At 59.0% G+C, this 13,512-nt stretch overlaps 2 protein-coding genes across 10 annotated transcripts in view; one reads left to right on the top strand and one right to left on the bottom strand.

The window, feature by feature from the left end:
• The window catches only part of ARHGEF11 (Rho guanine nucleotide exchange factor 11), a 130,733-nt gene extending 123,193 nt beyond the window's left edge, over window positions 1–7,540 (top strand). For 6 of the 9 annotated variants that reach the window (XM_006155215.3, XM_006155213.3, XM_006155212.3 and 3 more), the window contains 8 exons: window positions 368–493; window positions 880–941; window positions 1,788–2,009; window positions 2,254–2,616; window positions 4,498–4,593; window positions 5,506–5,753; window positions 5,999–6,188; window positions 7,028–7,540. In XM_006155215.3, the coding sequence (XP_006155277.1) occupies window positions 368–493; window positions 880–941; window positions 1,788–2,009; window positions 2,254–2,616; window positions 4,498–4,593; window positions 5,506–5,753; window positions 5,999–6,188; window positions 7,028–7,086 (1,366 nt within the window). In that variant the 3' untranslated portion in view covers window positions 7,087–7,540. Of the gene's footprint in view, window positions 1–367; window positions 494–879; window positions 942–1,787; window positions 2,010–2,253; window positions 2,617–3,093; window positions 3,566–4,497; window positions 4,594–5,505; window positions 5,754–5,998; window positions 6,189–7,027 lie in introns of those variants that run through there. The other 3 variants (XM_014590407.2, XM_014590410.2, XM_014590411.2) reach the window with 3 other exon arrangements.
• A 705-nt stretch (window positions 7,541–8,245) lies between these two features.
• LRRC71 (leucine rich repeat containing 71) overlaps window positions 8,246–13,512 on the bottom strand; it is a 16,009-nt gene continuing 10,742 nt past the window's right edge. Inside the window, 7 exon segments of the mRNA XM_006155211.2 lie at window positions 8,246–9,855; window positions 10,072–10,193; window positions 10,585–10,696; window positions 11,745–11,833; window positions 12,395–12,488; window positions 12,662–12,811; window positions 13,404–13,510. Of these exon segments, the coding sequence (XP_006155273.1) occupies window positions 9,739–9,855; window positions 10,072–10,193; window positions 10,585–10,696; window positions 11,745–11,833; window positions 12,395–12,488; window positions 12,662–12,811; window positions 13,404–13,510 (791 nt within the window). The 3' untranslated portion in view covers window positions 8,246–9,738.

Genomic DNA, 13,512 nt, shown 5'->3' with positions numbered 1-13,512 from the left:
GGCCCGGCGTGAGTTTTAAGCCACCGGGTCCGGGACACAAACCGCGGTCGACTACGTGGGAGTCCAGCGACATAGCCATTACACTAACTGCTGGTTCCCTGGTCCCTCTTAGGGAGTATTTTGAGAGAAAACATACAGGGAATGCTTAGCACAGAGCACAACAGAGGGTTGGTGTCCACTAGCTGACCCAGCAGCTGCAAGTATTGTAATCCCAAGGGAGTAGTGAGGAGCCCTGGGAGGGCCTATGGGAACCCCGGGCAGAGCTCTGGGGCAGGGGAAGGCTTGCGCTCCGGAACAGGTCAGCACAGGAGACCAGCATGCCTGGCGCTGGTTCTCACTGCCGTCCCCTGTTCCCGCTGATCCACAGGTGGATGGAGCTCTTGGAAGAGGCTGTGCGCCATGCCACCAGGCACCCTGGAGCTGCCCCAAAGCCCGTCCATCCCCCGCCCCCTGGTCCCCAGGAGCCAGCCCACCAGGGCCCCTCACCCATCAGGTGCAGTGCCCAGACCACTAGGCCCCCACATCCCACCGTGTCCTCACGCTGCCTGCCTTCCGCTGCCCTGGAGCTTAACAGCCGTGCAGGAAACGGCTCAGGGACACTCCAGGCTCTAGCAGACATGAGCACACCCTGCATCTCTGCCCTCTGTCCCTTCCTGCTCCCCCACTGCCTCCCGCCTAACTGTAATGGAAACTGGAATGGGGTGGGGGACAAATGGGACAGAAGCTTGGCCAGCACCCAGCCTTCTCTCCAGGTGGCCAGCCAGACCAGATGAGGCCTGGCACCTACAGCCCTTCCTGGGCCGAGCTCCCTCATTGCCCTACCTGGCACAGGGTCTCCACCAGGTGGCCGGGTCTCACTCACAGTTGCCTCTTCCTCAGGGGAGGACTGGAGGACTCAGAAGTGTTCCACAGTGAACCGGAACCTGAAGAGCAGCCTGGGGGTGAGTTCCCTGGTCGTCTGGGGGGAACCCACTGTGTTTCGTAGGCACAGGTGGGGTGCCGTGGGGCTGATGGCTCACAGGGCCAGGCGTATATGGATCTGGTGAGGAAAGCAGGGAAGAAACAGGTGGGAACGGCAAACAGGTCGTGCTGACTCGGAAGGAGTCCGCTCACTTGACTGGCATGGCTGGATTCCAGCCCCGCCTCTGGTGTCCGGCATAGCTGGGCGGGGAGAAGCAGGCAGGCCCAGCCTGGGCCCCTGTGCGCTTGCCAGGGTGAGCATCTGCGAGCGAGGTGCACACAGAGACCACGGGCACTCAAAGGCGTAAGACACACACTGGGGTGGGGGCATTCTCAGACAGGAGTCTCTGAATTCTCAGGTGAAATACCTCAGGGTCTTGGGTTTAGAGAGAAATCTGGATCTCCTCGGTCGTCCCCTTTCTGTGTTCCTCTGCTCAGGACACTTCCTCCCACTTCCACACCTCTTCCAAGTCCTTGTCTGAGGTCCCCTGCACAAGCCGTCCTTGACTCACACCCCTGCCCTGCCCCACCCCGGTTAATACTGCCGCCATCGGCCTCCTGATCCCTGTCCCTGCTCTGCCGGCTCTTCTCTCCCACTTACCACCATCCGACGGACTACACCTTTTACATGGTTATTAATGGTTTCATTTCAGTGTCCCGCACTAGGATTTAAGTCCCCCACGGACAGGGATCTGTGTGTGCCTACGAGTGCCGAGGGCCTCAGACATGCCTGGTGGGGGAGGCACGCAGTAAACGTTTCAGACGAATCGGTCAGCGTTGCTGGCAGGAGTCCCCCCACGACCTCACACTCCTCTCCTCCAAAATAGGCACTGAGCCCCAGCAGAGGGTGCCAGGGAAGCTCCACCCGGCGCTGCTGGAGGATGCGGGGCAGGAGGGCAGTGGAGAGGAGGAAGAGCCCCGGGCCCTGTCCCACCCACCCACTCCCCTGGACGGAGAGAACAGGGGCATCAGGGCAAGGGGCCCCAGCCATCTGGCCCTCCCAGGCCCTCTGTTCATGGAGGGGCTCGCTGATTCCGCCCTGGAAGACGGTGAGTGCCTCAAGGACCCTGCCCTCGGCCTTGGCCCCCAGTTGCAGGCCAGGGAGAGTGGAACCACCTCCATCCTCCACGGCCCTAAGGTTCTCCCTTGGTGTGCTTGAGATTGCTGCCACTTCTCTCCCACCCCTGCCACCAGGCAGCCGGCCATACTGGTGGGGAGGGAGCTGCCCAGCAACTGGCCCTCGGTATTCTCCCTCCCCCGAGCGGAGGGAGCCATCAGCCCGTTTCCCTGCAGTGGAGAGCCTGCGGCACCTGATCCTGTGGAGCCTGCTGCCAGGGCCCCCCGTGGAAGCACAGGCCGCTGGGGAGCCCGAGGATGACTTGACGCCCACACCTTCCGTCATCAGCGTCACCTCTCATCCCTGGGACCCAGGCTCCCCGGGGCAAGGTCTTCCCAGAGGTGAAGGGAACAGCACCCAGCTCCCGGGGACAGAGGAGGGCCAGCCAGAACAGGAAGATGTGGCTCTCTGTTCTCTGGAACACCTGCCCCCAAGGACCAGAAATTCAGGGATCTGGGAGTCTCCTGAGCTGGATAGGAGTGCACCTGAAGATGCTTCGGGCACAGAGGCCACAGGAAGTTACAAAGTTGTGAGAAAAGGTAAAACACTGGGATATCCCCAGGGAGACCTGCACTAGCTTGCCAGGGACGAGGCGAGCCTGCCTTCCCTGCCTCACCCTGGGCTCCTGAACAGAGGCCGCATCACTCCTCAGAGGGGGAGACAGATACCACTTGGATAGTTCCAACTCCTAACTCTGCCTAATACCTCCGGGACCATCTGTTTGTTTCTTAGAGAGATTTTGCTATAGGGTGTGTGTGCTTGTCAGAGAGACAGGAACAAAGCTGGAAAGCGAGAAATCCCCCTGCGGGAATGGTCATGCCACAATCTCTCCCCCTCCATTCTCCTTTTGGGATCTTGGGCCCACACGCACATGTGCCTGGCATGAGGTATATGCCACCAGATCTGGTACTCAGACCACGGTCAACTACATGGGAGCCTAGTGACGTAACCATTGTGCCACCTACTGGTCCCCTGGGACCCTTATTTTAAAGTTTATTGTTTATCTCTTCCACGAGTGAGAAAGACAGGCAGCACCCCCGGCGGGATCGATGTCAGGATCCACTGCCAACTTCAGCACTGGATCGTGGGCGTGCAGGTGCCTGGCTTACTCAAGGAGGCCTCTGGATGCAAACCCCAGAGCCTTCCCACGTGCATCCGCCTCACAGCACATCGCACTTGACAGCCACAGCACCGCCTGGGCCCACAGCACGTAGATCAAGTTCTGAACCATCTGTGAATTCACTTTATGTTATACTAGGAGGGGTCTCTGAAGCCTGGGGAAGCACACACGCATGCCCCGGTCCAGGCTGGCTGAGGCTGGGTGGGTCGTGGCCCAAGGGCCTATTGGGGTACCATCTCTGTCTTTCTGTCTGTCTCTTGCTCATGGAAAAAACACATTTTAAAAAACTTTCATCTAGGGAAATGGGGAGTGGCTCCCCATTCCCGGAAACTGCTATTAAAGTCCAAGTTTATTTTGGTGGGAAAAAATGTTGAAATCTATGCATAGTTTTTTCATCAGTCATATTTTCCACAGCTTTTTTTTTCTTTTTTTTTTTTATTCCATTTGCCAGAAGGTGTCTGCGCTCACCAGAGAAAGAGAATGCACCCTCAATGGGGTGTGGCCGCTGCGACCTTCTTTGTTTCTCCATCCTGTCACAATTTGGGGTACACACACGTATACCCAGCATGTTTTCAGGCCACTAGGCCCAGGTTGAACCATGAGGTTGGCCATACAGAGTCGACTCCCTTAACTAACCCCAGCTCTCCGCGAGCTTTTTGAAGCCCCCTCACATATGAGGACATTTCCTGCTGCCGGACCCAAATGAGCTACCAATGGAAGCTTGTGTCATTGCTTCTCACTGACCAAGTCCCAGGGAGAAGGCGGGGCTGCAAGGGCCGGAAGGACAAGGCAGGTGCCTGGAGCCTGCAGGGCTGCAGGCTGGGCAGGCACTGGGACAGTAAGGGGGCGGGACTGAGTGAACCAGATGGCAGAGTGGCACCCAGGTCAGGGATCACCTTGGATGCTGAGCCAAGAAAAGCCAAGACTAACTGGCAGGGCAGCAGGCAGACAAGGGACAGGAGAAGCTGGCAGGGGGTATGGCAGAAAGGCAAAGGGGGCCTGAGTGCCCCAAGCGCAGAGGGGGCCAGCACTGCAGGGCTCCCCTTTCCCCCACCCGCTCCTGTTGCAGTGGTGTTTCCTTCCTGTCTGCCCTCTCCAGGTGTGTGGGAACTGACCACCCTCCTCACTCACTCGGTGAACTGGTGGCAGGTTCTGGTAACTTCCTGGGGCTGCTCTGGGGTGATCCTGCGCTCACCTTGTCTCCCCTCTCTCTCTCCACCCCTCTCCTCTCTCACCTACCTTCTCTCCCCTGGCCTCTCCTTCTGGTCTCCCCTCTCTGGTGGTGGTGGTGTTGGTGCAGCCGAGATGGCAGGCAGCAAGGTGGTCCCCGCGCTGCCCAGGAGTGGCCAGTCCGAACCTGAGCCACCTGACATGGAAGGCGGAACAAAGGCGACGGGTAACTAACTTCCCTGGAGCCAAGACAGGCCAGACTGGAGCGTGGGGCAGGGGCCAGGGCAGGTCTGGGGAGTCGCAGCCCTGCCTGCATTCACATGTGTGCACATGCACACACTTGCACACATGCACACACTCCCCAGCACCACGCAGCTTTCCTCAGCCCTCTGGAGCCGGGAGGTGCAGGACGGGAATAGAGCCTGAGCCACACGTCCCGTCAGGAGCTGTACAGGCTTGTTTTCAGAGCGACCTGTGTTGTGAGCTAGGGTAGGAAAGCTGAGCCCAGTGCCCAAGGCCTGGTTCCTCCAACCTGGTGTCCTTGACAGACACCTCTCACCCCAGCTGCCTCTCCAGGGTCCCTGTGGAAATAGCCTACATGACCTCGCAGGCTCCTGGGGGGCCACCTTTGCTCCCCGCCCTGTCCAGGACCCTGTCCATTCCTCTTCCAGCTGTCTCTGACCTCTGTCTGCTGCATCCAGGTGTCCCTAGAGGACGGTGGCTCAGATGGCAGCTGGGGCGAGGGCATTGTGAGTTCACAGCAGAACTTGAACTGAGGCAGGGCAGAGGGGTTGCTGCTTCAGAAGGACCTAAAGCCAGCCCAACAGGTCTGCCCTCGCCTCCAAGGATGGGGAGCCACTCCCCAGTGCCCAGATGAGACTGCAGCCCTTCCACCACTTCCACCACTAAGCACCACCCCGTGCTGTGAGGCCAGACTGAGCAAGCGGGCCCTGGGAAGGCCCCTGAAGACAGGAATTGGAGGAGTCTGGCCGGCAGCCTGGGGGCAGCCTGCCTGAGTTTGCCCATAGACACGTCCAGGCCCAGCTCTGACCATTGGCATGGGGGACATGGGGAGTGGGAGAGTGACATGGACCTCATGTGTTAGCCTCCTAATCTCTCTCTCTCACCATGGGGGCAGGGAACTGTTTCTACGTCAGCATGCCAGCGGGACCCTCGGACTCTAGCACTGACCCTTCGGGGGCACCTTGCAGCCCCTCCCAGCCTGACAGCCTCCCCACCTGGCAGACAGAGCATCCGACCCAACTGCGGGCGGGCCATGGAGGTCAAAGACGAGCCAGCCACTCGCTGCCCAGCCTGGCCTCCCGGGACGTGGGCATGATCTTCCGCACCATTGAGCAGCTCACCCTCAAGCTCAATAGGCTCAAGGTGAGGGAGGCAGGGCAGGCCTGAGGCCATCAGTCCACCACCCCAAGTCCAGTCCCTCTAAGTGACAGCTGTGTCTTCCTGGAGCCCTCACCCCGGCCCGGTCCAGGCCCCTTCCCTCAGCCCGCCCAGCCACCCCTATGCCACAGCCCCGCCCCCAGGACCCTCCTCAGGTCAAAGTGCAGCCCCTCTCCCGGCTTTTATAAAGGAAGCGCAGGTCTTGGGCAGACACCTCCAAACTCTTCTAGGACATGGAGCTGGCCCACAGAGAGCTGCTCCGGTCCCTTGGGGGAGAGTCATCTGGTGGCACCACGCCCGTGGGCAGTTTCCATACAGAGGCAGCCAGGTGGGCAGACAGCTCCCTCTCGCCTCCAGCCAAGGAGCCCCTGGCCTCTGACACCAGGAACAGCCATGACCCTGGGTCCTGCCCAGAAGATGGTGAGTGAAGCCAGCTCCCTCTTTGTACCTGCCATGGGGGGAATGTCACCAAGCAGCATGAGAGGTGGCGGCTCTGAGGGTCTCATGTCCCCCTGGGTGTAGCTAATGTATTCCTTCAGCCTCGGACAGGGGTCTTGGCCCAGCCGCAGCAGCACACACAGCCAAAACTCGCTCTGCAGGCAGGGGCCACTCAGGAGGCCTGGGCCAACCTAAGGCTGGGTGTGGTGTCCTGCACCTGTGACCCCAGCCGCTCGGCGGGCCTGAGGCAGGAGGATCACGAGCTCAAGGCTGGCCTGGGCAACGTGGCAAGACCCTGTTAGAATAAAGCCGGGCATGGTGGCGTGTGCGTGTAGTCCCACCTGGGAGGTGAGCCAGACACAGTGGTGATAGAGCCAGACCCCATCTTTAAAAAAAAAAAAAAAAAAAAAAAAGGAAGAGCTCTTCTAGGGAGGACTCACCAAAGCTCCTCTAAAACTTGGAGTCTTAGGATGGAACCTTTCTCTTCCTTATGCTGTGGAGGTAAGCCAGGGGCAGCCTGGTCGTGCCTGTATACCTGCTCTTATTAAATGGTTCCAAGCAGGGGACTGGACTGGAGACATGGCCGTCTCCTATCTCCTGTCTCAGGAGGACAAGTACAGACCTACCTAAACTAGGGACTTTGGGAGCTGAAAAACAAGTGGGCTTCATGGACGGCTCTTTTCAGGCCCCACGAGAAACCTGATTTTCTAGAAGAGGTCACACTTGGGTGGCCCTGAAGGCACCACTCTCAGGAGCTTGTAGACTTTCGTAGACAAAATGTCAGGCCTGGCCCATTCCTCACCGTGCTCCTCCTCCCGCAGGCTCTGACACCCCCCCAGAAGACGGCACAGCAGACACAGCCATGTCGCCAGGACTGTGACCACACACACTTCCAAATCCTTTGCGTCCCCACCTCTCCTTCAGTACTGGCCTGAGGCAGGGGCACAGGGTGGGGAGACCCCAAACCTCCTCCCCGTGAAAGAGGTAGTGAGGGACACTGGGGTCCATCCAAGGCCTGGGGGTTGACCCGGTCGCATGTTGCTTGGTCTGCTCGGATCCGAGTCAAATTTCAGTGTCTTTTGCCCTCCCCCAGCCTCACCCTCCAGGGCATGTGTCCCCTAAGCATGCCGACTACGTCTGAAAGGCCCCACCACAGCTGTCTGCCCCGCGCTCACATCCCTGTGTGCAGGGTCCCTGCGTGCCCAGACGTGCAGGTGAAAGGAGGCAGCTTCTGTGTAAATGCACTTTCTCCCTCCCTTCTCCGCAGGACCCCCGGGGAGGTGGGTGCCTCCCCACTCCTCGTCACTTTGGTCTATAAATATGTATGTATGATACGTGCATCTTCACTCCTGTAAATAACCTTGCCCTTTTCTGTTTCTGCTCCTGGAGTCCGCAGGCAGTTACAGAGCGACTGCTAAGGGGACGGGTGCACGGATCTCCTAGCTAACAGCCCAGCTCCAGGGCCAGACCTGGAGGTGGAGCCAGACCTGGGCCCTGTCCCCTGTGGACGGGAAGGTCTCACTCCTGGCCCCACCTGTCACCGGAGCCTGTTCTCTGGCTCAGGCTGAGCTCCTCCCTCCTAGGACTTCTCCATAGATGGGGACCCATGGGGAGTTTCCTATCTGCCTGTGTCCACCCTTCCCTCCCCTCCCCGTCCCTGTAGAAACCAGCGGAGCCGGTGCAAGGCTGAAAGCTGTCCCCAGGAGGCAGGGGCAGGGGTTTGAACACAGAGTCCCTGAATTTCCCAGGACCAGCCCCAGGGGCCTTGCAGCATTGGCTCTGCGCGTCCTCACCCCCTGCTCCACTCCCGAGGTAGAATATACACACTGTGCTCGGTGTATATATACATATATATATATAAATATATATAATATATAAAGTATAGATATGCAAATGACTGTTTGCTGTTAAGATAATGTATACTCTTATTTTCTTCCTTTCATGTTTAAGATTTTTTTTTTTTAAGAAAAGTTAAATATTCTTCGATTGTGATGGCGTGTGTGTGATTCTTAGAACCACCATAACAAAAGCTGTGGTGGTTCCGTTTGCTACTGGCCCAGATATAATGAGGAGGTCAAAGGCACCCCCACCCCAGTGTCACACCCCAGCCACTCTTGCTCTACTCTCTCCCAAAGCCTCGGGGGTGTGCTTACTGTGCTGGGGTGGAAAAGATGGACCCTGTTTTGAAATATGCATGTGGGGGGGCACAGTGGCCCCAGGGGTCACGTGAACTGCCTTCAATGAGCTTTGGACGTTAACAGCAGAACATAAAAGGCGAGGGTCATCTTGAGCCTGGCCAGTTCCTCACCGTGGTCATCCATCTGCAGATGCAGCCACATCACCATGGCTGTTCACATCACCTGTCCCTTGGCCTTTGTTGTTGGATCAAGTGACAAATTCTTCATCCCTAGATATCTAACAGTCCAGCCCCTCTACCCTGCAGAATACCAGGCTCTGGCCTCAGGAGCACGCAATGGAGATAGGGCACCAGGTTGATGTCCCTGGTGATGGAGTGTCAGAGTACGACAGGCCCACTGACAGGGTCACCAAAGCTGTAGCGGTTTGGGTGGGAGCAGCTAGAGAAGCTGAGATGACCAGTTTTCAGGCACCTTCAGATGCTCACTTTGGGAATTGAGAAATGACACTTTCCCTGGAGAAGCTCAGCGGAGCAGCAGCAGACTGCCAGGGCTGCAGGCGCCCAGGGCAGGGCAGGGCAGGGCAGCGCAAAGCCAGGCACAGTATTCCAGCAGGAAACAGGAGGAAGTGGGGCAGAGGCAGTGTGGACAAGTCAGATGTGCCAGAGCTGAGGAGGGGGCCTGGGTCCCGTGTGTGTGCACCTTCCCCAGGAGCTCCCTGGAGTTGGGAGGCGGGCTCTCCAGAAGCCAGTCCCATGCATGGCATGGTCAGGGCACCTCTGGGGAGGGTAAAAAGGCAGGCCCCAATGTGTCCACCGCCTCACACCAAGTGTGTCTGGCTTTGGGTTGCTGGCTTCTGCAGGCAGTGCTAGGGTTCCAGTCTATGGAGGTGTCTTGCACCCTTCAAACTGGCCAGCCACTGAGCCTTCCATCAAAGCAGCCAAACACCTGGGCCAGCCAGAGGGGGAGCAGGGGTGGGGGAATGGAGCCTCTGCTCAGTCCCCCCACACCTCATCCTAGCCCTCTCCACAGCCTGCAGTTGTCACTTCTAGTCCTTCCTGCCCGAGGCCAAACGCATACCCAGGCTCACCCTGGGCTAATGCATGTCCCAGGGAACACGTATGGGGTGGGGGATGACTTCCTGAGCAGGACTCCACCCTCAGGCAGAGCAGTGCCCAGGCTAGCCGGTGCCGTAGAGACGCCATTGCTGCCGCTGTTCCTGGCCGTGTGTATGGACAGACCCAACCTCGGGGCTCCCAGTGGTTCTGGGACAACATTTTCAGGCAACCTCGAGGGAACATACAGCAGTAGGCTTGTTATTGGGCTGCAGGCGTCTTCCAGGGAGGTCCGCCCACACAGGGACCTGGCCCGAGGCGCAGGAGAGAGGGTGGGAGGGGCTAGGTGGGGAAAGCCACGGCCTCCTCCTCCTTGAGCTTGGTCTTGATGGGGTCCCTCGGCAGCATCAGTTCCTGGATCGTGGTGTACGCATGACATTGTGGGGGGAAGCAGTTTTTCTGGAAGGAAAAGGAAGGCTGACGGCTGCTAAGGGGCAGGAAGTTCAGTCTGGGATAAAAGCAGCGCTGGGTCGGGGCCGGGGATGAGGAGAAGGTGATGAAGACACCGATCTTGCCGCGAGAGAAACGCAAAGAAGCGGGCTGTGCAGTGGTGCTTCGGGGAAACTCCAGGCCTGCCTTGCACATGATGGCAACAGGAGAGGGACGGGGACTCACCGCCAGGGACAGCCACAGCAGCCCCATCGGGCCCTTGGACGAGCTCTTGGCCTTGGAGAACTGCACCTGGTACTGCACTGCGGCCAGGAAGCCCTCCAGCCCCACCTCTGTGATGCGGTTTCCTGGTGGAAGTGTACACAGGTGGCCTCTTACCTGCCAGCCTCGCTGACACCCGCTGCCCTCACCAGACATCCTCGACAGCCTGGCTCCCCCAGTTCCCGCCTCCAGACTCACCAGCCCAGGACTCCTCCCTGGCCTGGCCATTCACCCCAACTTCGACCCTTTCCTCAACTGCATCCTCTCCCACTAGGCCATCCCTCATCTGTCTCTAAGCTCCTCAGCGCCCTCTGCTGGCCTCAGCCTCCTGGAGCTGGCCCTCCCCTCACCCCTGCACACTGTGCAGAGGGCATCCAACAGCATGATGCCGGGCCTTGGAAGAGCCAGGCCTGCTGGAAGCAAGAGGGGGCCCAGGGAGCCTCGTGGCAGGTGGGCAGGAGAGGCTGGCAAACATACGGAGGAGGTTGAGGTGCAGAAGGACCTTGTTGCCAGGCATGAAAACTTTCCCATCTCGGTGTTCCACGGGCTCCAGGAGAGGGTTGATCATCTCTGTAGCTTCAGCAACCAGCTGCTAAGAGCAGAAGACTCACTGCAGCAGAGCAGGAAGCCGGCTGCCCGACGCTCACTCGCTCACAACACTGGCGCCAGGCCAGCGTGGTCCAGGCTTTGTCTGAGGTGCCAGGACCCAGCCAGCGGTAAGCTCATGCACTTAAGAGGCTCCTTCAGCTGGAAGCAGTGATGTGGCACAGTGCCCGGGAGACCAGGTGAGGGCTACTGAGCCCAGCAGTCCAGGAGCCAGGAAGAGGCTTCCAGGTGTGCTGTGAGCTGCCTTGTGAAGGCACAGGGAAGATGAGCACAGCAGGTGCAAAGGCCCTGGGGCAGGAGCCGGCATGTGGCATCCTTGTGGCATCCTGGTTTTACTCATCATTTGCTAACAACTACAGTGATGAGGGGAGTGGGTGGGGAGATGACTGAGGACAGGATGAAAAGCAGCAGCCTGCTCCAGGCACCCACTCCCTTCGGCTTGAACTCCTCCTAGAAGGGGAGAGGATCCTACCTGCCTGCGTTTGGGAGGGGGAATGCTCCCACCGATGAAGACAGACTATAAGGGCAGAGACAGACTGCAGGGGTGGCCAGGGAGGTTCTGAAGCAGGGAACAAGTTGGTCCAAGTTGGGAGAGGAGAGGGAGGACTCCCACGCAAAGGGGCCAGGTTCTGAAGGAGCCGCACAGGGCGGCCGCTCTGTGACTCAAGATGCCCTGCCTGCAGGGGAACAGCAGGAGGGGTGCTTTGTCCCCTCACAGCCGGACAGATGATGGAGCTGCTGGGGAGGAACGTGGCCTTTGGGGAAGTAGCCAGGGTCCAGACGGCGGGTCCGAAGTGTGGCTACTGACAGACAAGAAAGGTGAGGGGCCGGAGGAGAGACAGAGCCGCATCCTGCCCATGTAAGCCTGTTTTGGGAGTGGTGGGGGTTTCAGGTGTGGCTGGGACAAGACAAAATCTGGAGGCAGGGGGCTGCAATGTAGCCCAGGCTGGAGGTGACATTGCAGGAGGGCTGGCCGCAGAGCTCCTGGGCAGGCGGGGGCCCCAGGGTGCCCGCTCTACCTCCGCACGCACCTCGGACTCCGGAAGGATGCTGCGCTTCTCTTTGCTGCCGCTCTTGGTCCCTTTTCCCTTGGTTGGCTTCTGCTCGGGGATGGTCACCTCTGGGGCCAGAAGAGGAGCCACAGTGCACACCCCTGAGTCACCCAGGAATCTGCTGGTGGGGCAGGGGCACCCTGAACTCTGAGGGGCCCCAGCCAGGCGGGTGAGTTCCTTAGCTCCTTTTCTGAGGGCAGAGCCTCAGGGGTCCAGCCCCAGAAATGTGATGACAGGATGTCTGGGCTGGGGCAGGGGGTACTTTCCAGAACTTCTTTTTTTTATTATTTATTTTATTTATCATTATTATTACTTTAAAACTTGCTACAGGGCATACGCATTCACCAGAGAGAAACAGAGCAAGAGAGACAGAAGGAGGGAAAGTGAGAAAGCAAGCCTCCAGGTAGGTCTGGGACTTGAACCTCAGCTGACCCTGTGGGAATCCAGCGCCTGAACCACCATGCCACCTGCTGTCTTCTCCAGAACTTCTTATTGTAAGAAGGAAAGAAGGTGGAGAGAGACGGGCGACTAGCTCCAGGCAAGCGCCTGAGGCAGGCAGCCCTGGCCCAGGGCTCCTCCTTCCTCCAGGGGGAAAGTGGGGCTGGCAGTTGAGGGGTGCTAGCACTTACTCCCCTTGCCCGACTTTGTGGAGTCTTCTTTCTTAGGGGTTCCTTGTGTGGGCGACTGTCCAGACCCTGACTTCTCCTCTTTCTTGACTACTTCCTGCGGAGCATGTGGGAAAGAACTGAAAGGCCTGGCCCCTGGAGGACGGTTAGGACCCTGGGCTGATGGACCTTCAAAGGCGACACCTTCCTACCTCCACTCCCATCTCAGCCATAGAAGCGCCCCCTCCCAGGCCAGCCGGCGCCCAGGCTCTCGTCCCCTCGGACACCTACCCCAGCCTTCTCCTTTTTCTTGCCCAGACCCTTCGGGGTTTTCATGGCCTGCATCTTGTCCTGCTTGTCTGGCAGCGTAACTGTGCTGATGCCCGACGCCTGGCTCTTTTCACGGTCCGCTCTGGAGTCCCCATGCCGAGAGGAGGAGGGCTGTGCTCACCAATGGGAGAGGGTGGAGGAAGAGGCCAGAGCCCTTCCTCAATGAGGGCGCGGGGAAGCCTCAGGCCTGGGTAGCGGTCAGACTGACAGCACCCCCCACCCCCACCCACCTACTCGCTGGGAGTAGGCGAGAGCAAGCTGCGGGGTGATGGGGGCGGGGGCGGGCTCGGACTCCCATACTGCGGGATAGAAGCTAGGTAAGCGCCAGCGCCAAGCACCGCAGTAAGTTTAGCACATGAATTAACTCACTCACCCCTCAATGATCCTATGAGGCGGGTCCAATGACCGCCATTATTACAGATGAGGACAGTGAGGCACGGAGAGGTTAAATAACAGCCAAGACCCCAAGCTGGTATGCGGGTGAGCCAGATTTTAAATCCAGGGATGGAAATCTAATGCGTTTTCTATCGTTCTATTAGAGCCAACCAAGAAGGGGCCCAGCAAACGTTTCTTAGGACCGTGCAGATGTCGCAGAGGAAGGCAGTGGCGACTGAGAGGAAGACGGAAAGCAAACGGCATGGCCAGTTTGCCGAAAAGCCGCGGACCAGAAAGCGGGCTCCGGGGTCGACGGGTGGCTCCTCACCGATCGCGAGCGCTCCTGCGTCCCCTTCTCCAGCAGGAGACGCCGGCGCTCCACCACCTCGGTGTGCGTGAGCTCGAAGGGGCGCAGCACCTGGGGCAAGCCGGCACCT

This window comes from Tupaia chinensis, unplaced genomic scaffold (assembly GCF_000334495.1).
Source record: "Tupaia chinensis unplaced genomic scaffold, TupChi_1.0 Scaffold000438_1, whole genome shotgun sequence".
NCBI lineage: Eukaryota > Metazoa > Chordata > Mammalia > Scandentia > Tupaiidae > Tupaia > Tupaia belangeri.
Note: the sequence above shows the minus strand (reverse complement) of the source record. Positions and strands in the feature narration are given on the sequence as shown.